A 26,582-nucleotide genomic window follows, 5' to 3' on the forward strand; every position below is an offset into this window, starting at 1 on the left:
TCACCTAAGGGGCAGCGGGTAGATTCTAAGCTGCTTCTCCAGGCTGGGGGGATGGGAGGTTGGAGATCCAACAGGGACCTGTCTGTGCCCTCTTCCGAAAGAAAGGATTTATTTCCCTTTCTCAAAGGGCCACTCAAACCCAGGAATCCATCTGCAAGGACCTGGAAGTCTCGGTCATTTTTAAAACTCTCAGAAATGACAAGTGAAGCAACAAGATCTCCTAACGTTTTTATTGTTCCTTAGATAATTGGATAGTACAAAGTTCGCCTGTTTTTTACTTAAAAAATGTACTTTCTGCACACTGTTGCCCGTATGACTTTCCTGTCCCGTCGGAAACCAAAGTTTCCCTAAGCGAGCCCTTCCTATCTGCGGTTATATGATTTAGCTAATTTAACAAGAAGAGAGTAATTCCTTTGATTATTATCAACATGAACTTGACTATGTCTCTATAAGGGTGAACACTGATTTTTTTTTTCTTTTTAGAAACAAAAACCATCCACTTATTAATCCAAACTACGGCATTGCATTTACAACAATCATTGCATAAACTGAACATACGAAGTTACCACCTCAAGGGAATAACAGAAGAACGTTGCACAATATATCTATGGGGATACGCGAGTTCAAACAACGTGGGCACAGCAACTTCACTCTACACACTCTGACCATCGCTTCAGTATGTACTAGACACAGGTCCAGGAGCTACGTGGAGTCTCAGCACAGTTAATCTAAGAGACAGCAACACAGTCAAGAAACGGCACTGTGATGGGATGCGAGTTACACTAGCCTACGGCCGGGTGCGGCCCACGGCTCTCAAAGAGCCTGGACGCCACATCCCTCGGAGCTGACCACGATCTAAGGAAATGTTCATGCCATCCTAACAGTGGGTTGTTCCCCGGTGAGAGTTGGCCAACAGTCATTGCCTTGCCTCTTTAGTATGTTGTTTGACCAGAGAGGGACAGGGCAGGGAGGAAAACCGGGGCGCCGTGGGCTGCAGTTCCAGCTGCAAATACGGGAGTTTCTTCCGACGTCTGTGGCCCAGCGGCTCGAAAGGGAGAAACATGAGGTAATGCCTTCCCTCGATGTCAGAATCCGCACTGCTGATGATTTTTTGAGATTGGTACTGTTAGTATTATTGGTATCTTTTTGGCAGCGGTTTCACAGGAGTTTCCTTGTGGTGAGGACGTGGGCCCTTGGCTTCTAGGAGGAGGGAGCTACAACTCGTCGGAGCGGATGACGTGGAAGAGGGTCACGTTGTAGAGGATCTGGTGGCCGTTGTTCCAGGCATACAGGGCCCGGTCCTTGGGGTTGTAGTCCAGCATGGAGATGTGGGAGTATTTGTTCTGGAAGGGGATGTCGATGTACTCGTAGGTTGAGGCATTGGTCTGGTATGCGTAGTGGACCTTGGTGCCCCCCGAGTAGCCGTTGGTGACGTACAGCGTGCCACAGATGATGAAGGCCTCCCCGGCGCTGCGCTTGGGGTAGCTCGTGTTCCAGGTCTGCAGGGTCTGCAGGGACACGGGGTCCAGCCTGCTGACCACGATGTTGCCAGCGTTCTGGTTGGTGGCGTACACGGCCCACAGCCCGCTCTCGTCCACCATGAGGTCGATGTCCGAGTGGCCACCCCAGGCGTAGTGGTACATGTTGTTGTAACCGGCATAGTCCAGGCTGCGGGTCTTGAGGATGGTCTCTGTCTTCAGGTCAAACCTGATGATGATGTGGCTCTGGAACTTGTTGAAGTAGATAGACCCGTTGTAGACCACCTGCCCCGTGCCTGACCAGGGGTGGGGGAGACGGTGGGAGGTGAAATTGTCCGTGTTCATGAAGTCAACCATGGACTTGTACTCACGTACGAAGCGGTTGTTGTGATAGCCATCCATGTACCACACCTGTGGAGAGAGCAGACCCGGTGGTGAGCACTTCCAAAGACCCAGTGAGTACTCCAAAGACCCAGTGAGCACTTCCAAAGACCCAGCGAGCACTTCCAAAGACCCAGTGAGTACTCCAAAGACCCAGTGAGTACTCCAAAGGCCCAGTGAGCACTTCCAAAGACCCAGTGAGCACTCCAAAGACCCAGTGAGCACTTCCAAAGACCCAGTGAGTACTCCAAAGACCCAGTAAGCACTTCCAAAGACCCAGTGAGTACTCCAAATACCCAGTGAGCATTTCCAAAGACCCAGTAAGCACTTCCAAAGACCCAGTGAGTACTCCAAAGGACCAGTGAGCATTTCCAAAGACCCAGTGAGCACTCCAAAGACCCAGTGAGTACTCCAAAGACCCAGTAAGCACTTCCAAAGACCCAGCGAGCACTTCCAAAGAACCAGTGAGTAATCCAAAGACACAGTGAGCACTTCCAAAGACCAAGTGAGTACTCCAAAGAACCAGTGAGCACTCCAAAGACACGGCGAGCACTTCAAAGACACAGCGAGCACTCCAAAGATCCAGCGAGCACTTCCAAAGACCCAGTGAGTACTCCAAAGACCCAGTGAGCACTTCCAAAGACCCAGTGAGCACTCCAAAGACCCAGTGAGCACTCCAAAGATCCAGCGAGCACTTCCAAAGACCCAGTGAGTACTCCAAAGACCCAGTGAGCACTTCCAAAGATCCAGCGAGCACTTCCAAAGACCCAGTGAGTACTCCAAAGACCCAGTGAGCACTTCCAAAGACCCAGTGAGCACTTCCAAAGATCCAGCGAGCACTTCCAAAGATCCAGTGAGCACTCCAAAGACCCAGTGAGCACTCCAAAGACCCAGTGAGCACTCCAAAGACACAGTGAGTACTCCAAAGACACAGTGAGCACTTCCAAAGACACAGTGAGTACTCCAAAGACACAGTGAGCACTCCAAAGATCCAGTAAGTACTCCAAAGACCCAGTGAGCACTTCCAAAGTGGGGCGGAACAGGCTTGTGTGGAAAGCTGTTCCTTGGGCAGGAAGCTGTTCCCCGACTTGGAATTTCCTGGGCCTCAGGAGAAGGAGCTGAAAGAGCCAGGAAACAGTAGTCACGACCAAAGGATGCCGTGTCCTCCCTCCAAACCCAGAGAGCCAGGAAAGAGTAGTCACAACCAAAGGGTGCCACGTCCTACCTCCAAACCCAGCACACTCCTCAAAAGGAGACACAGCTATTGTGCTATCAGAGAAAGGATGGCCCAGTTTGAAGAAAGGGTCTAGCGGGAAGGTGGGATGGGAACACACAGTTTGAAGAAAGAATCTAGCGGGAAGGTGGGATGGGAGCACACAGGCGTATACGTGCAGCCATTCGCCCCTAATCCTGCCCTCTGCTTGCTTGGGATGACACCAGGTTGTGGGGCAGCAGCTGCACCTATCTGTTCACTGCCGTACCCTCAGCCAGGGGCCTGGCCCATAGTGGGGGTCATACACACATGTGCAAGAAAGGAGCTCCTTCAGTACAGAACCCACAGCTAAAGGGGGCCTTCGAAGGGGCACAGCCGCCTGGCCTAGCCGAGGGCAAATGCTCACAGCCCCGGGCAGCTCTTGTCTGCAGTGAGGATCAACTCTCAAAGTCACCAGGAAGGGGCAGCTCCCATATCCCAACGAGACACCATGCTTGAGGCCTCTCCTCCCACCAGGCCATCGCTGCAGCACGGATTGAGTCATCCTGTCTGCAGGGCGGAACATCATTAATTTGGCATTTGGGATGCTGTGAGTGTAATCACTCATTGTCACCCCTAATCCAGGGAAAGTGCCTCTCTGAGAAGAATATGGGCTTTGAAGAAGGCTCTCGTTGTCGAAATCAACCAAGATAGCAAATCCAGTAATGGCCCAAGTTTGGGGTTACAGAAGAAGAGATTTCCAATGAAATGCCAGTTGACTTGAGAACTGTCTGGACTTTGCGCAAAATGCTTTAGTCATTTTCCAACCAATGTGGGAGCAAAGTAGAAAGCAACGCAGTTAGGCAGAGGGAGTCTGGCAGGCTGGTGCCGCTCTGCATGCATCTGTCTGGCAATGAGACAGCTGCTTTATCCATCGAGCGCTCTGGAGCTGCAGGAGACTAGGGATGAGGGAGCTTTCAGGCTTGGCATTACACATGCGCTAAAAATTAAAAAAAAATTATAACCTTCTTCTCAAGACATCCATTCAGATACTTATAGGCAGATGCGCTTTTTGTTTTTAATGAGATTTTTTTTTTTTTTCAGCTGGGCCTCATTCGAGGCTATTATCCTTAGCCTCTCACAGACCAAACCTCAACGATATGGGTCACAGATTAGAACTGGGAGGGGTATTGGATGGAATGGGGCCGTGCGCTGAAACCCCCTTAATGACACTGCCACAGAGCTGCCCTCTTGCCCCCTCTTTGCTTGGCTATCTCATCAGACAGGGAGCTCACTGCTTCTGAAACTCACATCGAATACCATTCCTCCCCAAGCCCTCTCCTGACCTGCCTGGAGGGGAACCACCCCTGCCATCGCAGCACACAGAACACCTTTGACTGTGTTCACACATCACCCCCACAAACAAGCCCTTGATCGCGGGGACCCAGGGTGACTCACCCCTGTACCCTGGGTCCAGAGCCTCCTTCCCATGGGCAGAACGGAGAGACACCAGCATCAAGTTGCTAAGGATTTTTAAATCACTTTCTCTTCCAGTACACCGGCAAATCGGACACAGGGCACAGCACTCTGAAGATGTAATTGGGGGCGGGAGGGAGAATCGGCACACGGTGCTCAGGCAGGGTTCAGGGGAGGCCGCTCTGAGCGTTCGCCAGTTTCTGTGGGGTAAAAACTCCTTCGAGGCTGAGATCCAGTTACCAATGGGAAGGCACTCATGCAAAGAGAGGCACACGGAACCCCAAAGGCCTTGGGATAAGGAGCCCCGTGCTTCACAGTAGGCCCTCTCCTCTGAGTTCATTCTCTCAACCTTCTCATCTGAAAGGCCTTTTTCTTCCCCTTTCTCCAAGTCCCAAGGCTCAGATCAAATCCCATCAATGCCTGCTAGCTTCCTCTCTGGGGCCCCAAATACAGTACCAGCTTTTAGGGAGATTGAGCACTTGTGCCTCCAGGCAGGACCTATCGTTCTTTCCAAAAAGACCCAAGGGCACCCAGCAAAAGGCCAAGAGCGGAACCAGGCTGCCTGGATGCCAGGTCACTTGTGTGCCCTTACTCAGGGCATTCACTGCGCCGGACGCTGGCATCATCTCTTACCTTCAATTATCACATGAGCCCGTGCACCCAGGGAGCCGTGATCACCCCATTTTTAGCCTAGAAAATGGAGGCCAGGGAGGTTTGGTGACTTTCCAGTGGTCAGGGCCAGGAGGGGACTCCAAACCCTGAGCTTGAAACCACCGCTCTGGCCAGGGGTGATCTGCCATGGGGGCACTGGCCATGCCCAGAAACGGTTTGGATTGTCTTGACTGGGAAGGGGGGGAAAGTGCTGCTGGCATCTAGGGGCAGAAGCCAGGGGTGCTGCTACCCATCCCCACACACCGACAGCCCCCCGCAACAAGGCATGATCCAGTCCCACATGTCAGTGGGTGAGGCTGAAAAGCCCTGACGTGCTGCTGTCCACGCCATGAACCTACCAGGTAAATGGCCCATTTCCCTCCGTCCACTTATCCTTTCTGCCCCCAGGGGAACCTGGAGGGCAAACCCTCTGTCCCTGCGTCAGCCACCAGGCCTGACCTTGGGCAGGCAATCTTGTCCCTGTGCTGGGGAAGTAGGGCCTGGCCAGGTGAGGCTTTGCCAGCCTCCTCCCTCTTCTGACAGATGCAACCCAGATGTGGACGTGGGTTTGAAGGCTCGGCCTGAAGCTGCAGACCTGAGTGGTGAGTGTGTAGGAAGGTAAAGATGGCAGCCCTGGCTGAAGATCTCGGAGGCTCCCACAATAGAGGGTATTTCTTTCCCAGCAGGGCTGAATTACAAAGAAGTACATTCACCCTTGACGTTTTGTGGCCCTAGCGGTCTTGAGGAAAGGATCTGTGTGTGTTGAGCTCCAGCGGGGAAATTGTCCCAAATAGGGTGGACGCATTTGCAGGGAGAAGCTTGCTGTTCCTGCCTGGCCTCATCCTTCCTGCCATAGTGCAGGGGTGGGTGGGGGGCTTGGATGACATCAGCCCCGGGGGCCACACTGTGCCGCATGCAAAGAGGGCTGTTCCCCATGCACACGGGAATAATCCTTGTCTGGGGCCTGGTTCCCGCTGCCTCATTCCTCAGTGGTGCTGACAGCTCCCTCCTGGCCTCTGCAGCTCTGGTGTGGCCTGTGTGAACCTTCCAGAATGCCAGTCCAGCCTGTCCCTTACCCAGTCCCCTGTACACACCCTTCCTGATCCCAAATTCCAAACTCTGCTGCCCAGCCAGCCTCTCCCTCCCTCCCCAGGCTGCCCAGTCACATCCTTCAGTCCCAGAGCTTCCATCTCTTGCCTCTGTGCCTGCGGGAGCTGCCCCTCCGCCCCGTTCCCATGCCTGCCCCAGGGCACACTCACCCCCTCGGGAGGTATTTCCTAAACCCCTGTACCCCCAGGCAGGCAGGTGTCCACTCTGTAGTGGACTGAATAGTGGCCCCCAGAAGACAGGTCCACATCCTGGGACCTGCAAATGGGACCTTATTTGGGAAAAAGGTCTTTGCAGATAGGATTAAGAATCTCGGCTGGGCGTGGGGGCTCACGCTTGTAATCCCAGCATTCTGGGAGGCTGAGGTGGGCGGATCACGAGGTTAGGAGTTCGAGACCTGGCCAACACAGTGAAACCTCTTCTCTACTAAAAATACAAAAATTAGCCGGACATGGTGGCACGTGCCTGTAATTCCAGCTACTCGGGAGGCTAGGGCAGGAGAATCGCTTGCAGTGAGCCGAGATCGCACCACTGCACTCCAGCCTGGGCAACAGAGTGAGACTGTCTCAAAAAAAAAAAAAAAAAAAAAAAAATCTCAAGATGAGCTTGTCCTGGATGAAGGTGGGGGCTCTAAATCCAGTGACAAGTGTCTTTATAAGAGACAGAAGAGGGGACACAGACACAGGGAGGAGCCATGTGAAGACGGAAGCAGAGACTGGAGTGATGCACCCACAGCCAAGAACACTTGGAGCCACGAGAAGAGGCAGGAGGGTCCTCCCCTGGCATCTTCAGAGTGCAGCCCTGCAGGTGCCCTGGTCTGGGGCTTCCAGCCTCCAGCACTGGGTGGCAGTGAGCCCCTGTGGTGCCCCCCAGGCTGTGGCGCAGCCTGCAGCAGCCACAGGGCACCTCTTGGGCTTCCACATCCATGTGCTGGGGCATCAGGCATGTGTCCCCCACCTGACTGTGAGCCTGGAGGGGAGGCCTTGCTGCCTCACTGTGACCCAGCACCCCCACTCAGCTCAGGGCACACCGTGGGTCTGCCAAAGCTTTCTGGCCTCCCAGGCACTGCTTTGTGGATCCCAGAGAGTGAGGGGTGTCCATGTGGCTGGACTCCTGTTAATGCGGCACCAAGAAGCGCCTCCACTGCCAGCCACCACCAGTCTCCAGTGAGACCTGGGGAGTTTCCACCCCTCTCTGTGCCTCAGTTCCCTCTGCTGTAAAATAGGTCCTGTGGGGACCTGCCACCTGTAGTGGTTCGATGAATGGCAGCTATCATCATTTATAGCCCAGGACTCGAGTGGCCTGTGGTTCTGGGTAAGCTAGACATGGCCCTCAGAGCCTGCTGGAGCTCACCAGGCCCAGGCACCATCCAAAGGAAGAAGGCCGTAAGACCACCTGTGGGGACGTAGCGGTAGGGTCACCCCATCTGAAAACTGAGACCACAGGGGGATTGGCCTCCAGACTAGCCCAGGATGCAGCGAGACAGGCCGTGACACCCATCCCTCCACAGAATCACAGAGGCTTAGGGACTCCATCCCCACATCCCCAATTCAGAGAGGCCCAGAGAGAAGGAAGGCCTCTCTCAGGGTCACATGGCCAGCTGTGCTGGCTGCCACCTGCTCTGTGCATTAGGAAGCGTGCACGCTGGTCTGGATCTTGCACACAGCACATTCAAAGCCTGCCCTGACCCGGACACAGCTTGCTTCCACCCAGGTTCCCAAGGCTGCCCTCCCCCACCCCACAAAGTGGCTTTCATCTGTGAAGGAGACAGTGGTTCCCCGAACCTGCTCATCCCTGGACACCCCCAGCAATGACCTTCTCCCTCCTGCCATGGCCTCTCCTCATCCCCCTCAGGGACCCTATCCCAATCTCACTTGGCGACCCCATGTGGTGGCCCCTGTCTGTGCCCCTGCAGAAGGCAAGCTCTCATGCTGCCGTCCTCCCAGGAGCACCACGGTGTCCACACGAGTCCCTGCTGCTGAGCTCTCCAGTGTCAAGGCATCCACAGTGGCCCAGAAGACACCTGTCCAAGAGTGGCCCTGTGCAGACTGGGTGGACGGGTCACCCTCCGACTGGGAGAATGGTGCCTGAAAGCAGGTGTGCATGGCTGGCTGGCCATCCTGCTCCGGGTCTTGGCTACACAGAGCCCCAAGGCTGGGCCCCAAGCTCCACCAAGGGCCACCATTCATCTCCTATTTTCCAGGTGCTGGGGACACAGGCCCTGTCCTCCCAAAGCTTCTGACCTCATGAGGGGCCATGGCTCCATGCAAAAATCCTCGTGCTGGAAGAATCTTGGGGTTCCCCAGGCATAGGAACGGGAGACCAGAGAGAACATTCTGGGAAAAGAAGGCCAGTGCAGCCTGGAGGGAACAGGGACAGCAGAGACCAGAGACTCTTCTGCAGGTGCCTCTCCCAACTGAGAGCCCCACAGGGTGGGTGGCCCCTGGTGCTGTCTGTCCATGGAGCCCTCTTGGCAGATCAGCAGCCAGTGCATGTCCCTCCCTGACCTAACTGCTCTTTATTCACAGCTGGACGGCCTGCTGTGTGCCATGGGGTGAAATCTGGTGTATTAGAGCCACTGGTGCTGCCGCCACCGCATACGCTGAGAGCCCCCTGTGCAGGTGTGCCCTTTCTGATCATGACCCTGAGGAACAGAAGGTTAAGAATGTCCTGGCCGGGCGCGGTGGCTCACGCCTGTAACCCCAGCACTTTGGGAGGCTGAGGCAGGCGGATCATGAGGTCAGGAGATGGAGATCATTCTGGCCAACATGGTGAAACCCTGTCCCTACTAAAACACACACGCACACACAAATTAGCTGGAAGTGGTGGTGTGCGCCTGTAATCCCAGCTACTCAGGAGGCTGAGGCAGGGGAATTGCTTCAACTTGGGAGGCGGAGGTTGCAGTGAGCTGAGATTGCACCACTAAACTCCAGTCTGGCGACAGGGCAAGACTCTGTCTCAAAAAAAAAAAAAAAAAAAAAAAAGAAAGAATATCCCAGAGGTCACAGAGCTGGGAGGAGCAGCAGAGAGATGCAGACTCCAGTGTGGAGCAGCTCTGAACCTCTGTACCCAGCTCTGAACCACACCACCCACAGGGACCCCACACAGGAGCTCACTGGTAACATCTGATGTCCCCAACAGCTCTGCAACACACCCACCCTCAGCACAGGCAGGAAAGGTCAGATTCCCGGCCCCGAGACCTAGGAAGAGCAGGGGGTCAGGGCTGGACTCAGGCCTCCTGGGGGTCGTGGGGGTCTCTGCACACTGATCATCCTTCTCTAGTTCAATGAGTCGTGCGCTTAAGTCCCTGAGAGCCTGTGGCCAGACGGTGAGTGAGGCCACCCTGCCCCGAGCACAGCCTCACTCTAATTCGACGACACAGGCTGGAAGGCCCCAAGTTCCTGCCCAAATCTCCTCCCCAACCCATGAGGGTTTCTTTGTCGGAAAACATAAAATAAAGCAATGGGTGGATTCTTCCTTCTCACGCAAACACGCAATGTGTTTGTAAATACCATGCTTTCACGGGACCAGGCTTCTCCGAAACTGAGGCCCAACACAGCTTCCCATATAAGAAAAACTGGCTGGCTGAACCTCTGGACCACATTTCAGCCATATGTGGTGCAGTTTACTGAGAATGTGGGATTTTCCTAACTGTCCTGATTACTTTCATCAGCTTCCCAGTGAAGAGGGCCTCTCGGTTCAGGGTAGAGCTGGACGATGGGCACGGATCTGGCACAGCTGTCCCAAACGCCTCTGATGCAGCCCCCAGGAAGTGGGAAGCGGATGCTATTTAAAGGGTCTTGGCGTAGGGACTTGGGCCTGCATTGGCACTTCTCTTTGGTTTGGCGAGCATCTGTCACATGTCCTCCTCACAGAATTGCTAACATCAAGGAGCCTGGGCTGCTGGAAAAGACGCTCTAAAGGGGGCCATAGCTGAATGGGTGATGGGAAAGAGGTGGGGATGCTGGCAGTTTCTGCTGGAGGCTCCACTTGGGGAGTGAAGGCTGAAGGGGAACACACAACGATTCTCGGTCCTGGGAACGTCCCTTCTCACACCGAGAAGTGATTTGAAGGGACGTTGATGTTTATTGCACCACTGGCGGTGGCCTGACCACTGCCTGCACCCACACGGTTTTATGCATTTCCACCTTCTGGAAAAAAAGATTCCGTAGGATCCTTATAAAATATCTAGATGGCCTTGACGCTGTTTAGATGATGGGAAAGGACTTTGAAACGCTAAGCTAAGCTCGCTGCTGTTTGTAAAATGACAGTTTTCCTAAGTATATCACCCCTTCGAATATGAACTTCCTGGGGTGGTGGGAGTAGCGCTGCCCCCCTTTTTGGTGTCTGGTGTCTGATGTGAGCTGACCTGAGACTTTTATAGGAAGTGGGTCAGAAAGGAGGAGGCAGATGTCGGGCTCTGGAAGGCAGCCCATGGTCAGAGCAGGCCAGGAACCTCCGAGCTGGGGAAGGGGTCCCAGAACTCATGTGGTCTCCCAGTGGGCGGGAACACAGCCTGGCAGGGCATTCATGCATCAGGTTGAGAGCTGGCCAACCTCCACACAGCCCTTCCCTCCTCCAACACTGAGGCAATGGGATGGGTGGGAAGGAAAGGAGGGGCTCTGGGGCCCAGCGCCCTGGGAAGTGCAGGGGTGGCTCCCTGCTGAGAAGCACTGGGGGGTTCTCAGTGCTCAGCACAGGCCGGGCATACAGTCAGTGCTTAATAAATGAATCGAGAAAGGCCTGATGCAAAGGCGTCCCAAGCTAACCTTGTTCTGACAGCTTAGCGAGGCCCTGCAAGCTGGCTCAGGACCGTCCCTCCTGTGGTCACATGAACACAGAGATTCTGCAGGTCCCCCTGAGCCGGGCTCTTTCCTAGGCAGTCCCATTGTACTTCTCCCCTCTGCCCTTGGCCACACCCGTCTTATGATGCCCTCCATGGCAGCCTGCACTGAAGCCGCCGACATTGATTTCTTTTTCCTTTTTTTGGAGCGAGTTATTGGTCTCCTGTGTGTGTGATCAAAACTGAATGGGAGATTGGAAAAGATCAAAACAAACAAACCACGGCTGGCCTAGATCAATGGCAGGACCTGGGGACATGTCACTTAGCACGCTGGGAGTTGGAGGCTGTGCTGAGCGTATGGCTTGGAATGGCTGTGGCAGAGGGTGCTCTGAGCAGGCCCCCGGTGGTTCCTCTGCCAGCCCCAGCACCCATCTCCCCCACCCCCTTGCCAGGGATCCCTTCTCCTGGGGCTTCTTCTCCCCACACTCTACCCACCACCAAAACTTCTTTTCCTGAAGGGCAATCCAGTCATCAAGCAGAAAATAGATGCCTAATGATCAAAAGCATCCATCAGCACTGCGACAGCTTTGCGAACCCACACCCTCGCTGTGCTGCGCAAAGCAAACAGCCAGGGCTTTCAGGAGCCCCAGATCCTTGGTACCTAGAAAAACGATAACTTGACTAGTGCTCCCTATGACAAAGGAAGGTGATACAAAAACAGAAGTCAAGAGGCACACAACTGTGGCGTTAGATACAGACAGAGCAGTCCAGTCTTGGGGGGCGTTAGATACAGACAGAGCAGTCCAGTCCTGGGGGGCGTTAGATGAAGACAGAGCAGTCCAGTCCTGGGGGGTGTTAGATACAGACAGAGCAGTCCAGTCCTGGGGGGCGTTAGATGCAGACAGAGCAGTCCAGTCCTGGGGGGTGTTAGATACAGACAGAGCAGTCCAGTCCTGGGGGGCGTTAGATGCAGACAGAGCAGTCCAGTCCCGGGGGGTGTAAGGTACAGACAAAGCAGTCCAGCCCTGGGGGGTGTTAGATACAGACAGAGCAGTCCAGCCCTGGGGTTGCCCTCTGCAGCAGCGAGGTGACTGCTTCCTGCTCACAGATCTCAACGTGGCCAGCGTGGGTTTGTGGGGTGGTTTTCCTGCTCTGCATGGTGGGGTGGGCCAGATTGCGGGGAGGTGTGGGAAGGGCACTTGTAGAGGGAGGGTGGTATAAAGGGACTCAGCTTGGAGTGTCAGTGCATGCTGCAGACAGGCACTCCACCATCCTGAGACCCTTCTGCCTCTGGGGGTGAGAACACAGTCTTGTCATCCACACTGAGATGCCGATGACCCCGATGCTGGAAGGTCCCAGGGAGGACAAACCAGGAAGGGCATGCAGATGGCCGCATTAAGGCCCTGTCCTTCCCCCTGCTATTAAGGGAGTTAATGCATGAAGAGCAAGTGCTTTGGACAGCACCTGCACACAGGACCCACTCGCTTTTTGTGTGTTTTTTTTTTTTTTGAGACAGAGCCTCGTTCTGTCACCCAGGCTGGGGTGCAGTAGTGTGATCTCGGCTCACTGCAACCTCTGCCTCCCAGGTTCAAGCGATTCTCATGCCTCAGCCTCCCGAGTAGCTGGGATTACAGGTGCATGCCACCACGCCTGGCTAATTTTTGCATTTTTAGAGAGATGGGGTTTCCCCATGTTGGCCAGGATGGTCTCAAACTCCTGACTTCAGGTGATCCACCCGCCTCAGCCTCCCAAAGTGCTGGGATGACAGGTGTGAGCCACTGCGCCCGGCCCTGCTTTCTAAGTGCCTGCCAGCATCACCTTGTTTTCTTCTGTATTATGATCATTATCGGCAACATTTGTGGCAGAAGCAAGTTCCTAACTCTGAACATAAGTGGGGTTTTCCAGGTGGGACGTGGAATAAAAGAGTGGTCGGAGTCTTCACAGCTAATTAAATTGTTAGAAAACTTCCGAGCCTCGGCTGTCATGATTTAGAAAACAGGAAAGAAAAACCTTCTCCCTGACAAACACCCAACACGAATTGTATCCCAGCTCTGCAGTGTGGCCAGCCCCTCCAGATGGGGACAGGGGCCACTCCCATGCGAGGCCAGGGGATCAAGACACATGCAACAGGCTCTAGCAGGCCTGCCAGTCCCTCTCCCCGCCCCAGCCGTCTTCCTGGAAGGAAGGAGTGTGCTGGAGGCAGTGCCGCCCATGTTTTAAATATAAGAGATTTTGTGGAAATGGTGGCAATGGTGAAGGAGGGAGGCAAAGAGATCAGAAATGGGAGGGGAGAGAGCTGGGTCCATCCCTTCCATCAAACCCTCTCCAGATAAAGCTTCGAGGATCTCACATTTCAAAGGGCTTTTCTCAGTCGGCCCACGGCAGAGCTGGGTTGTTTGTTTTTAAGTGTTTATTTTCTAAGTGTCCTGTAAGCCCCTGAAGGAAGAGGGGGCTGGGTGAGAAATGCCCACTCTGGCAGCCAGAGGTCAGTTTGCAAATCAAGGGACAGCGAAGCCCTGACAGCTTCCCTCCTCCAGCGAGAGCCTTCAGAGGGTGCTCGCTTTGGAGGGAGGCTATAAGCCCATGCTGCCTGTGTCCAGGGGTCTGGGGCCCAGGGGCCGAGCGAGGCCGGGCCTCACCATCGGTCGGGCAGCCACCCTCACCTCCCCATTTTTCAAAGGGGCTCGAATGTAAAACCCAGCTCCCCAGATAAAGGCAAATATGGTGCCTGTTTCTCTCTCCTCTTCTGAGGTTTCACCCAGTGGGGAAAAGCCTGGGAAAAAAGAACATGGCCTCTTTCCTAAATCAAAAGGAACATGAGTCTCCATCAGCCATGAAAGGAATGGCAAATGAAATACAAATGAGATGTCATTAAAACAAGAAAGGCCTAATGAATTCTCTTCCTGAAGCAGATGCAAGGACTGGAAAAGTCAGGGCTGGGTTTCGGCTCCAGAGAAACGGACTTGGGGCACCAGCCCAGCCCAGTCCAGCCCAGCCCACCGGGGCCGGGGAGGGGGCTTTGAAGGGGTCTGCAGCCAAGTCATGGGATGCCATCATCCCCATGTCACTCCCCGGCCCATGATCTACAACTCTGGATTAGCACAGGCCTGGGTCCCTCCCGAAAGTCTTCCAGGAACAAACGCCCCCAGGCACCAAGCTGCCCAGTCCACAGGCCCTGGAGGGTGGGCGTGGCTTGTACCCATGTCCAGGGCCCACCAGGCTTCCGAGAGCACCCTTGCCCAAATGACCCCCTATGACATAAGGGGACCCTTACCCGGTTATCGCCTTCGGGGGCGAGAGGATCTGTCATCCAGGATCCGAACCTCGAGCCGGAGGTCTTGATAGTCACGGGGTCACTGATGCCCGTCAACTTCCCGCAAGCTGGAAAAGAGCACGCAGGTCAGGAGAGGGAGGGCAGGGGCCCCGGCCCGCGGTGGTCACCCTGACCCTGACTGCCCAGAGCACATGTGCCACGTGGCGGCTTCTCCTCTTGCCCTCGGGGTCTGGGGTGCTGTGGAAAGCTGCTCACGCCCTTGTTTTCACAGACAACTCCCCCAGTCTCGGAAAAGCCACCTCCTCCCCAAAACAGAACAGCTGTGGCCAGGATAGCAGGGAAGAGCCGTGGGCAGACGGCCGCCCTCCCGCGCTTCACGCCTCCTCAGCCTGCTGGACCCATGGCCTGGGGATGGGGGTGCCGGAGCAGCACCTCTAGGAGAGGGGGTCAGCTTTGCCAAGACTCAATTTTCTTCTCTTGGAAATGGTAACGTGGCAGCTCCACCCCCAAGGGCATTAGAAGTCATGCCCTGACAGCCCAGCCCACGTGGGGCACAGTTAGGCCCAGTGTGAGACACTGCATCCAGGCAGGCCCTGTTCCACGATGGAGCAGCACCACCACCAGCCGCCCCGGAACTGACCCGGGACAAAGGCCACAGCTGCCTTCCGGCAGGAAGAGCCTGCGCGCCTCTCCCACAGGCGTGAGCCAGTTGCTTCTGCCTGTGGGAGGAGCCCAGGCTGGAGCGCTGGGATTTTGAGCACCAGGGCAGATGGGATCCTGGATGTGACCTCAGCAGCCCTCCCGTCTCACAGAGGACCATGGAGGTGAGGAGGGACACACCCGGGCCACCCGGTGATTCGGGCTGAGGCTGGAGCCCCCCATACCCCTGAGGGCTCAGGGCGGCTTCCACACCCACTGCATAGGAACACAACTCCTCCTGCCCGGAGGCCGGCGAATCTGCACAGCCATGCAGCTCTTCCAGAATGCACGAGCCTCGGCCGCCCTCTGAAGGGCCAAATGCTCCTGATTCTAACAGGGACCCTGGATGGGAAGTGGGTGGCTTCCCTGCGCAGGGTGGAGGAAGGGCCCCTCTGCCGCAAGCCCCCGCACCCTGCCCTGTCCCTCCCGGCCAAGCCAGCCTGTGACCTCCTAGGTCTGCGTGGCACCCTCGGTGGGCTTGCACGAGCACACGAATTCAGAGGCCATCCATGTGTGGTGGAAGACTGCTGGTGAGTGCGCCTGGACCTCGGCTCAGCCAGGATAATCCCGTAGGCAAGCAGGGTGGGGCAGGCTCCAGGCTGCCCCCCTAGAGGACGCGGCCACTCCCATGCTCAGCGCAGGTCTCAGGGTGCCTCCCACTCTCTCCCAACTGGAAGTGGCCTGTTACTGGCATCACACAAGACCAGAAAGAAGAACGCTCCCGGCCCCGCCGGCGTGGAGGCGTCTCTGATTCTGTGGGTTGGCGGGAGAGCGTGCATCCGGGCACCAGGGGCTTTCAGAGGGACGAGGAGCCCACTGCCCACAGAAAAAGACTGGGTTTGCCCCCACATTCCCATCGAGTCGGGCTGCACTGCTCCAAGGCCCCGGCAACCTGGCTCCCAGGCTGCCGCCTCTGCCCCGACCGGAAGAAGAAATGTCACAGCCCTTCCCTCTCTTCCTCCTCCATGCTTAGTCCCCCGTTCCTAATTTCAAGAGGAATTATGTGCTTTCCCAAGTAAATATTGTCCCCTCATGGCTGGAGGCTTCCCGGCAGTGGGGCCGGGTGAGAGGCTGCCAGGGTCTGCTCGGCCTTGGCCCACACGGGCTCTGGGCGAGGCCATGCTCCCCATCTGTGGGAGGAGAAGCAGCAGAAGACAGGGATGGAGAGGAGATGGCCACAGCTGACCGGCATCTATGGGGACGAGAAGTAAGAAGATGTGGGGGGTCTGAGAAGTCTCACAAGAGACTCCTCTTCCAGGAGAGCCTGGCCCAGATTTTCACTCCAGTGCAACTCGCTGGCCGAGAGGGGGAGCTCAGGGCGTCTTTACCAAGGCCCTGGAGGAGCAGGAGACAGGAGCCATGGCCGGGCTCACCCCTCACCCTCCGGCTGCTGGGGGGCCCTGGGCTTCGGGGGAGACAGCAGCTCCCTCTGCACTGGGTGGGTGCTGGGAGAGGCCCTTCACAGCCCCTTTCCAGCCCTCCCTGCCGTCCAGAGGCTGGTGTCCCCTAAGACAGTGCTTTGGCCCTGGGAACGTCCCGTGAGGGCTCTCCACGCCGTGGTTCGGTTAGTTGTCCAGAAGGAGAAGCCTAGAGGAGCGGCGGCCCCACGCTGGGTTTCCATCTAGCAGCGCACGCGGGCTCTGGCCACTTCAGCCTCCTCAGTCAACACGCTGGCCCTTCCGTGACGCTGGCCCACACTAACGCCCAGAACAACACCCGCAGCAGGCTCGTCCCGGTCGCATGACCTCCCGGGAGGAGACCAGGTATCTGCCCTCCACCTTGCAGGCAGCCGGCAGAGGCCAGAGGCAGCAGTCAGTGCCGGGCTCCTTCCTCTCTGCCGCCTGGCCCGAGCCCCACCCTGCTGGTTCACGCAGCTTTGCTCCAGCTGTCCCTCCACCTGGCGTGCCGGCCCCAGCCCCACCTTCCCACCCACCTTCACTGGCTTGCCCCAAACTGACACCTCTGCCCTAAAGACGTGCCCCTCCTTCACTCTGCCTGGCCTGCCTGTCCTCACTGGAGCTGGAGCCAGCTTCCCACCGTACATCTCCTGGGGCTGCCGAGGAATGTCTGGGTCTTACTGCCCCAGGGAAGAAGCTTCCTGCATTCACCCTGTTTCCTCCAAAACTCAGCCTGGGGATTTGTATGGAATGAATGAATGAATGAATGACTCATTGCTCAGAAAAGCCTCCGAAGTCGAAGGCTTCACTCTCTGTCTCAGTGGAGGAGGGAGAGTGACCCTCTTCCCTGGGGGATGCTGTGTGCTCCCTCTCCTTCTCTATAGATGAGCTAATAACAACAGTGCCCCCTCGGAAGGCTGCTGTGAGAATTAGGGCAGGGACCACCAGAGAGCTTTTGGGACAGCACCTGCCACAGAGTCAGAGCTCCACAGAGGTCAGGAGGCATCCCTGGGGATTCAGACTGAGGATGTGCAGTAAGGCGAGCCCAGGTGAACGTGGTCTTCACCCCTCCCACTTCATCCTGCCCACCCTGGACCTTGCAGTTCTACTCTCCAGAGGGCGGCTCTGCCCCAGGCCCACCCTGCCCTGGGCCAAGGGCTCCCTCTTCCCTCCTGCATGGTCCCCACTGGCTCAGAGCTGAGCATCACCCTCTCCAGCTCCCTCTTTTAAATGCAAAAGTGACCTCTTGAAATGAGCCTTAAAATATTGGCTTAGCGAGGGCAGGGAAGGGTGAGGCTGGCTCTGCACCCTGCTCTTCCAACTGCTGGCTGCAGGCACAGCTCCCAGGGCCCTCGGGGCTGGAGGCCACCTGCCCTCCTTGAGTCAGGGAGTTATTTTTGGTTCTCCATCCAGACCGCTTCTGCCAAGACCTCAGGAACTGACAGGATCTAAAAAAGCCCATGGCAGAGCCTCAGCAGAATCTTGGCACATCCAGTTCAGGAAAGCGTCCCTCTCCAGTCACGAGCACTCAGGATGCACTCACAGGGAGGGAAGAGGAGGGGAGAGGCAGGAGAGGGCTGGCCAGGCTTCCTGCACTGCTGGAGGCTCAGGAAATGGCCCAAACAGGCTCTGTCTCCTGGGAAGGCCTGGGCTGGGAGGGCTGGCATGCTCAGCTGGAGGGGGAGGCCCCCCGAGGGCCCCAGACGGGCTCAGAAGGCAGAGCACTGTGCAAGGCCGGGAGCCTGGACAAGCCGATGCCCCTGCGGATGAGACAATCTGCCTCTTGCTACTCCCAGGAGGAGGCCACTTCTGAGCAGCAGCCTGGACGATCTCATAGAACAGGCCCGGCGAGATGCCCACCGAGGACCTCAGGCCAGAGACAGAGGGGTCTCTGGGTAACCCCGGAGACAGGCCAGGAGGGCTGAGTGCCCTGAAGCAGGCAGATGGGGTTCCTGGCCTGCTGCCTGTCCTCTGAGCCTATCTTCCTTGGTCCCAGCTTTTATCCCCTGCAATCCGGGAAGACTTAAGCTGGAAGAAGTCTGCAAAGCTGGGAACTTGGACAAACCAATGTCCAAGATGCATATGAAAGAAGCTGAGAACCATGCAGCATCCCCACCAGGCCTCGGGATCAGACCCAGGGCCTGGGCTGGGGTGGCCACTGAGAAAAGGGTCATGGCAGACCCTCCTCCTTGCATGGCAGGGAAGGGCGGGCCTCCAGGAGACTCTCACCGCCTGCCATCTGGAGAACTTCCTGGGAGGAGCCCTGGCCGCCTGGGCCCCACTCAGTCAGTGCTTCTGAGTGGCTTTTTAGATTTCGGTTTATTTCCTCCCCTGTCATTCCAGTGCGTTTTCCTTCAGAATCCACTGGCCAGGGCTTAACTCTCTATCCTTGAACGTGCCATGTGTGCCGGTGATAGTGGCTCACTGTCTAGCCCCACTCAGGGCCGGGGGCAGGAGAAGACAGACGCTCTCTCTGCCTGGTTGACCCTTTCTCACATCTCAGGGTCAGGGAACAAGAGGGAGGCTTCAGATTTGTCTCCCCCAGGACAGAATGTAGGGCATGGTGCCAGAGCCAAGCACCATGCCCTGCCATCCTGAGCTGGGACGGGGGCCTGGGGCCTGCGACTGGACTTGCATCAACCTAGATACCCAGGCAGGCCCAGCTCCCAGCGGCCGACAGGGGACTCTGAAGCTGGAGCCAGCGGGCTTTGTTAAGACGTGTTCCAGTGAAACAAAAAGACCCCACTGACCCTGAAGCCCAGGCTCTGTCTGTGCTTATGGGTGTCTGGGGGCTTCCTTCTCACCCTTTGGGAAAAAAAAAGAAACGAAGGAAGCCTTTAGCACCAGAGTGCCAGGATGGTATATCTGGGAGGAGCCCTTCACATCAGCTGGCCCCCTCACCCCTCGTTTATAGAGAGGACCATGGAGGCCTGAAGCCGACAGGCACACGACACGCCCCGGGAGCTCCACGGGTAGAGCGGCGTCATGCACTGACCCTCACGCTTCTGGCTTCGCTCAGCTTCGCTGCTGGGGCATCTGACTCCGCAGGTTCCCCTGGAGAGAGGGCCCCACACCCAGCTCAGGGGACGAGGCCAGGGGCACGGGGCAACACTGCCTCTCCCCTTGCCTGGCAACAAGACCTGCTCCAGGGGAACCGACAAACTGCCTCCCTTCCAGAGGATGCCTGAGAGGAGAGGTTCAGATTCAAGTTTCTGGCTGGGCCAATAAAAAATCATATAATGCCATCAAAAGAGGGATCTTCAGAATTGGGAACTGAAAGCTGATGGAGCCCTGGTCCTGTTTCCTCTGTTTCTGAGTATGTTCTGGGCTTGTCAGCAACAGTGCCTTGAAGAAGGTAGCAGCAAGGGGAGAACTATCAGGAAGACTTTGGGAGAGCCTCTCCTCCAGGCTTACCGCAGGAAGGGACGCTGGACCCTGTTCACCAGACCACGGAACCTGCAGTCAGACTTCACACCAGCAGGTGCAGCAGGCACACCAAGAAACTGCAGGGTCTGGGACAGGGGAGGAAACTGCCCACTACTGGATGCCACATCTCACAGAAGCCCTGACCACCCAGGATGGCCGGCAGCGTGTGCTGGCTCCACCTTGCAGAAGGCCGGTCTCCTCGGCAACCTCCCAGCAAGAAAACAGGCTGCCAGGGTGGTCCTGAGATGGGTACCTATTTGCAAAGCTAAAATGAAGCTAAATTAAGCAGCTGCAGGATATTAATTTGGTGCTTAAGTTACTGAACTTGGACAAAAGCCTGTGAAGAGGGAGGAGGAAGATCAGCAGCTGCTAAATCTGTGTGTCAACCATCTATCAATCAATCAATCAATCAATCAATCAATCATTTATCTGTCTAACTACCTATCCAGTTATCAGTCAGCTATCATCACCTCTCTATCCATCGACCTACCTGCCTACCAGCACCTCCCCTGCTGGGCACAGTGCTCAGGATCTGAAGGACTTCCACGAATTATCATTCCATGAATTACCCCGGAGCTCAGGGACTCCCTGCACCATTTTACAGATGAGGAGGCAGCTGAAACTCGAGAGGGTAAATGCCTTGGGGGAGTCGCACAGCTATCGAGTGGCATTTACTACCTTACAAAGCTGCCTCCTCTAACGGGGGAGCTTAGTTTGCTGTGTGTCAAGATTAGCCGGGTGCTGGCTACAGGCAGATGCCAGGGCCCCACCTGCAGACGCTCTGATTCAGCAGCTCTGCCTACGTATCGCAGCCCTTCCAAAGAAAGAATTAAATGCAGAGGGGAAACCAGGCAGCTGCACTCCAAAGGTGGGAAAAAGAGGGCCTCTGGAGGCCTATTAACCCTCTCTCTTTACTCTCAAATCAATGGTGTTAGCAGCCCAAGGACAGCCATGTGATCTCTTTCACAAGACCCAAGATTTTAAGCCGCAAGGTAAACTCACCCAGCTACTAAAAATAGGCCAAGCACAGATGGGAAGGCCAGCTCATCCGGGAGGGGTGGTGCCCCCTCGGAAAGGCCCTTGGCTTCTCACTATTTGCAACTTTTTACTCCAAATCCCCACTTTGCTCCCTTGATTCCTTGATTGGAAAATGTGGAGGTTTTCTCTGGGTTTCTCCGTGATGTGCCCTGTCTATTCCAGGGAGGGAAGACACTGCTCGTGGGGAAACACATAACAACAACAAAAAGACCCCGCCACTGGATTCTTCGGAGGCCGAGGGAGACCCCATAAGTGGGAGTGTTTGGAGGTGCTGGAGAGAGGGGCAATGGTGAGGTCACCCAAGGGCATGATGGGTAGCAAGCCGAAGATAGTACCCGAGGGAAATAGTCATATAGCCCCATGATCGTTAATACAGCCCTATCGTCATTAACATTCACACCAACTCCTAGAAAGTTAAACACTCACACCAACTCCTAGAAAGTCAAATTGGGAAGCCATGGTAGAGGCCATCTGGCCCAGACCCCCCTCCTGGGACTGTCTGAGGTCACCCAGCCACTGTCACACCAGGGCTGGGCACCATGGAGCACGGAGCTGAAAGAATGCAGTCAGCAGCCCCCATGGGACACAGCCAGCATGCACACATCAAAATGGATTAGTTCTCCGACTCCAAGCATTTCTTATTGTCTCTGTTTTGGGACTGGGGAACTTAAAGCTTTGTGCGTTCACTGAGGACACCTAGAACAGCATTTAAAAATCACCTAAAGTGGGAACCTGGGAAAACAAGGGTTTGGCTGACTCTTTTCTTTCCCCTTGAATATTCTCTCTCTTCACCCGACTAACAACATTAGAGGTTTTTTTTTTAAAGTGTTCTTTTTGGATGTTTTAGGTTTATAATAAGGCACTTGGAGTGTGTGTGTGTGGAAGGGAGAGTAGAAATAAAAAGGTAATCAAGTTAGAACATCAGAGAAAGCCTGAGATAAACTTCATAAGGCAAAATCACCCTAAAATTACCCTAAGTTACCCTAAAAAGTAGGTAGTATGAAAACAACCTTTGTGTTATTAAAAAAAAAACACAGCTTGGTGAGGACGGATGGTTAATATTTCTTAAGAAAAACTACAAGTAGAATTGGGATTTGAAATGTGCTATTTAAAAGCAGACTCAGACACTAATGTGTTAATATTTCTGCTAGTAATTAACTGGAAAGTTGATAAGGTGAATGGGTAATCAATCAGAAATAAGAATCCAAATGGGTCACCCCACACTGGGGGTCTTTCTGAGGAAACACACCTGAGGAAGGGGCTCATTTGCTCAGAGGCCCCTCCCCTTCCAGGCTGGGAGCGGGGGCTCCCTCCCCTGCTGTGAATGGCAGCTCTACTGTGATGTGATTGAATTTTGTTCCCTTTTTTATTCAAACTATGCATGATTCAATATTTCAGGAGCTCCACCAGCCCCCGTTCTCAATCCGGAGGAATCTGAGATGTTATTGCCAGCCCTATTAAACTGGTGTCTTCAATGCACACACACATACGGTACACACACACACACAATCCGCCAGATGGTATGCTATTTTTTTCCAGATGTGCGACTTAGCAGGGTCTGTGGCCTCTGCACAAGACCCGGCTCAGAACAATGCCCTAGGATGGGTGTGGCCTACGCTCCGCCTTTGCTGTCTCTCAAGGTAGCCCTGCCCAGGAGCCCTAATCCAGCCATCACCTCGCGAAGCCAAGCGGGCGCTGTCCACTTCAGCACCACTCCCTAAGCCTGTGCGTGTGCCGGAGGTGGGCAGTGCAGCGCCACGTCCCGCAGGGTACTGGGCCTACCTAGTTTTTGCATGCATGCACGGAGCCTTTCTTCAAGATTGGACACTCTGCTCTGAAGTTCATCGTAGTCATAGGCGCCAATTTCCTCTTGCAGCTCGTTAAGCACTGACGTCAGATTCTGGACCTCCTCTTTAAACTGCAATACCAATTTGGCATCGGCCTTGTACTCTTCCAAGACAGGTATCAAAGGCCTAAGTTCATCCATTTTCGCTTTTATCGCCTGCAAGGTTAAAATAAGCTGGTTCAGTGCGATGCATGCAAGAACTCTCACACCCTGCCTTGGCCTGGCTTCTCCCTAGGTGAGGGAAAGTGTGTATATTCCCGCTTTATTTACAGGCTTATTTATTCTGGTCCAAATGAGTTAGAAGAGCATATTAAACAGTCCTCAGAACACCAACATATTTGGGAAAGGTCTTTATTGTCAGTTTAGAATGCAACATCTTAAGGTTACATGCTTTGAGTCACATACACGAAGTTTTTTTTTCTTTCTTTTTCAAAAAATGCATTGACAAGGGTTCAAACTATTCATGAAATGCAGCTACAGTCGCATGCAAAGGAGGATCTTGGTTGTATTCAAGGTTCCTTAGTGAAATGGTGCTAAGTATTGGAAAATAATAGTAAAAATGCATGGTGCAAAAAGCTCTCTGGCTCTCTTTCATGGTTACATGGGAGTGGACTGCTTCTTCAGTCACTGCAGCATTGAAAAAACTCTTTTAAGTTAGCCCTGCAAGTAAGAAAATGAAATACCGTTGAAGAACTAGCTCACTAGCCTGCCTGAAACAGACAGCCATGAGGAAACACATATTTGCATGGTCACTTAGAAAAATCCCACTGTAACGCTCGAGTTAGTCAAAACAAACTGCTTTAAGAGTTACTGAGATTCCCTCATCACAATTTCTGTTGGAATTTTTTTTAATGCGGTTTAGCACAGTATAGGCAAGTGCTTGCTTTTCTTCCCCCAGAGTCACAGCACCCCAAAATTGGAAACTCGGAGAGATGCCTGTGTCAACAACGTTTGCCAAGATGAGCTACCTCCCAGTTGCTGAAGACACCCCCATCGTTAGAGGAGTCTGCGGCCGCAGAGAAGGGAGTGCTGGCTCAGAGACATAAATGCTTTTTGGTTAGACAGGTCAACATCTCTCCCTCCAGAGTAATTCATGATGACCAGCCAGATGCAAGGACAAAATGTCCACCTGCCTCTGATGAGTGCAATCGGCTCATTTCACCTCAACAGGATTGGGCCTGCTATTATTTTATTTATAATATAGATTTATAATTTCATTAGCTTGCCATTTCATCTATTTAATGTATCATTTTTAAAAGAGAATTAGTTCTTGCCTCATGCAGGGAGCACATCAGAGAAAAACATTAGCATATAAAGGACGGGAAGACAGAGACAGAGCACATCAGCAGCTTCCAGTTGGGTGAGGCTGTGTAATTTGACCTGTTCATTTACATCTGGGCTGGATTTCTAATTAAAATGCATGTATACCTTAATTAAGGTGGCATATAACGTTTCAGTCGAATCGAACTGAGATGGAGTCAACTGTGGGCATATCTCTACCTGGCTGCACATCTGTATCTATGATTTTAGGTCAAACAAACACCAGTTTTAATGTCCAGAGTTACCCGGAGAAGCAGAACACTTCCCACGAGGTGGAAAGGAGGTTGGCGTCTCTCTCTTTTTTCTCTACAAGTCTATGGCATGCCTTGTCATGGCTAGATTAGGTCAGATGTGAAAAACTGCCCTGAGAGATTCCTGCTCCAGAAGGGCCCTCATCAATTCAGCTAATCTTTGGCTAATGTGATTTACCTGCAGCAGCTGCAGAATGACAAGGGCCAATAACGATGTCCCTTCCCAGCTAATATTTGACTTGGCTTGGGCAGCGCAGGATCTCAGACCCCTGGCTTCCAAATCCCACTGACGGGGGCTTGGGGGCGAGTGTGTGCTGTTGCCACCACTCAGGCCGCCCCTGTCAAGGTGGCTTCTGCCAAGCCAGGGCCAGTGGTGGCCTCCCTACTGCCAAGGGCAACAGTCCTTTCAAGGCACAGAACAACCTTTGCTGTGCTTCTCCCTGCCCCAAATGACCATTTCTGTAGGGAAAGGGAGAGCATGAAGGGAAAGCACACCCAGCCTCAGAGGAGGAGAAGAAGGAGAAGGAGGAGGAAGAGGAGGAGAAGGAGAGGGAGGAGGAAGAGGAGGAGAAGGAGAGGGAGGAGGAAGAGGAGGATGAAGGGGAAGAGGAGGAAGAGGAGGATGAAGGGGAAGAGGAGGAAGAGGAGGAGAAGGAGAGGGAGGAGGAAGAGGAGGATGAAGGGGAAGAGGAGGAAGAGGAGGAGAAGAAGGAGAGGGAGGAGGAAGAGGAGGATGAAGGGGAAGAGGAGGAAGAGGAGGAGAAGAAGGAGAGGGAGGAGGAAGAGGAGGATGAAGAGGGAGAGGAGGAAGAGGAGGAGAAGGAGGAGAGGGAGGAGGAAGAGAAGGATGAAGAGGGGGAGGAGGAGGAAGAGGAGGATGAAGAGGGGGAGGAGGAGGAAGAGGAGGAGAAGGAGAGGGAGGAGGAAGAGGAGGATGAAGAGGGGGAGGAGGAAGAGGAGGATGAAGAGCGGGAGGAGGAAGAGGAGGAGAAGGAGGAGAGGGAGGAGGAAGAGGAGGATGAAGAGGGGGAGGAGGAGGGGGGAGGAAGAGGAGGGGGGAAGGAAAGGAGGGGGAAGGAAAGGAGGAGGAAGGAAGGAGGAAGAGGAAGGGGGAGGAGGAGGAAGGAAGGGGGATGAGGAGGAGAAAGTGGAAGAAGAAAAGGAGGGGGAGGAATGAGGAGGAGGTGAGAGGGGGGAGGAGGGGGAGGAGAAGGAGGAAAAGGGAGAGGAGGAGGAAGGGAAGGGGGAGGAAGAGAAAGGAGGAGGGGGAGGGGAATGAGGAGGAGAAAAGGGAGGAAGGGAAGGAGAGAGAGGAAAGGGGAGGCAGAGGGGCAAGGGGGAAGAGGAGAGGGGAGGAGAGGAAGGGGGAGGAGGGGGAAGGGGAAGAACAGGAGGAGGAGAGGGAGGAGGAAGGAGGGGGAGGAGAAAGGGAGAAAATAGGGGAGAGGGGGAGGAGGAGAAGGAGGATGAGAGGAAGAGGGGAGGGGGGAAGGGAAAGGAGGAGAACAAGGAGGAGAGGGAGAGGAGGAGGAGAGGGGGAGGAGGAGGAGAGGGGGAGGAGGAGGAGAGGGGGAGGAGGAGGAGAGGGGGAGGGGGAGGAGAGGGGGAGGAGGAGGAGAGGGGGAGGGGCAGGAGGAGGGGGAGAAGGGAGAGGGAGGGGAAGGGGGAGACGAGAGGGAGGAAGAAGAGAGGGAGGTGGAGAGGAGGGCAGGGAAGGAAAAGGAGGAGGAGGAGAGAAGGGAAGGGAGGGGTGAGGAGGAGGAGGAGAAGAAGGAGGGGAAGGAGGAGGAGGAAGAGGAGGGGAAGAGGAGGGAGGGGAAGGAGGAGAGGAGGGAGGGGAGAGGGGGAGGAGGAGGAGAAAGAGGAGGGGAAGAGGAGGAGAGGAGGGAGGGGAAGGAGGAGGAAGAGGAGGAGACGAGGGAGGGGAAGAAGGAGGAAGATGAGAAGGAGGAGAGGAGGGAGGGGAAGGAGGAAGAAGAGGAGGAGGAGGAGGATAAGGGGAGGGAGAGGGGGAGGAACATACACATACCTTAAACTGCCTGGCCAGGTGTTGCTTATGACTCTCCTCCACCTGTTTGAACTTGGACTCCAGTCCTTTCATTTGGTTCTCCATCTTCTCCACGTACTGCAAGTCTCTCTGGGTCCGCCTGTCCAAGACCTCTATGGACTGAGACATGTTCTGCACCTGTCAAAAGGGCAGCAGGTTCAGCGAAACGGCTGCAGCAGGTGCCAGGCAATCTTCTCTGCCTGCTGTACCGACACT

The 26,582-nt window shown here is 54.9% G+C and overlaps 1 protein-coding gene across 2 annotated transcripts in view; it reads right to left on the bottom strand.

The window, feature by feature from the left end:
• Window positions 1-215: 215 nt before the first annotated feature.
• Window positions 216-26,582, bottom strand: part of OLFM1 (olfactomedin 1) — a 34,535-nt gene continuing 8,168 nt past the window's right edge. For both annotated transcript variants that reach the window (XM_055270435.2, XM_055270434.2), the window contains exons 3-6: window positions 26,349-26,504; window positions 22,685-22,904; window positions 14,343-14,449; window positions 216-1,889 (exon numbers count right to left, since the gene is read on the bottom strand). In XM_055270435.2, the coding sequence (XP_055126410.1) occupies window positions 1,215-1,889; window positions 14,343-14,449; window positions 22,685-22,904; window positions 26,349-26,504 (1,158 nt within the window). In that variant the 3' untranslated portion in view covers window positions 216-1,214. The remainder of the gene's footprint in view (window positions 1,890-14,342; window positions 14,450-22,684; window positions 22,905-26,348; window positions 26,505-26,582) is intronic.

Source organism: Symphalangus syndactylus, chromosome 3 (genome assembly GCF_028878055.3).
Source record: "Symphalangus syndactylus isolate Jambi chromosome 3, NHGRI_mSymSyn1-v2.1_pri, whole genome shotgun sequence".
In the NCBI taxonomy this organism is placed as follows: Eukaryota; Metazoa; Chordata; class Mammalia; order Primates; family Hylobatidae; genus Symphalangus; species Symphalangus syndactylus.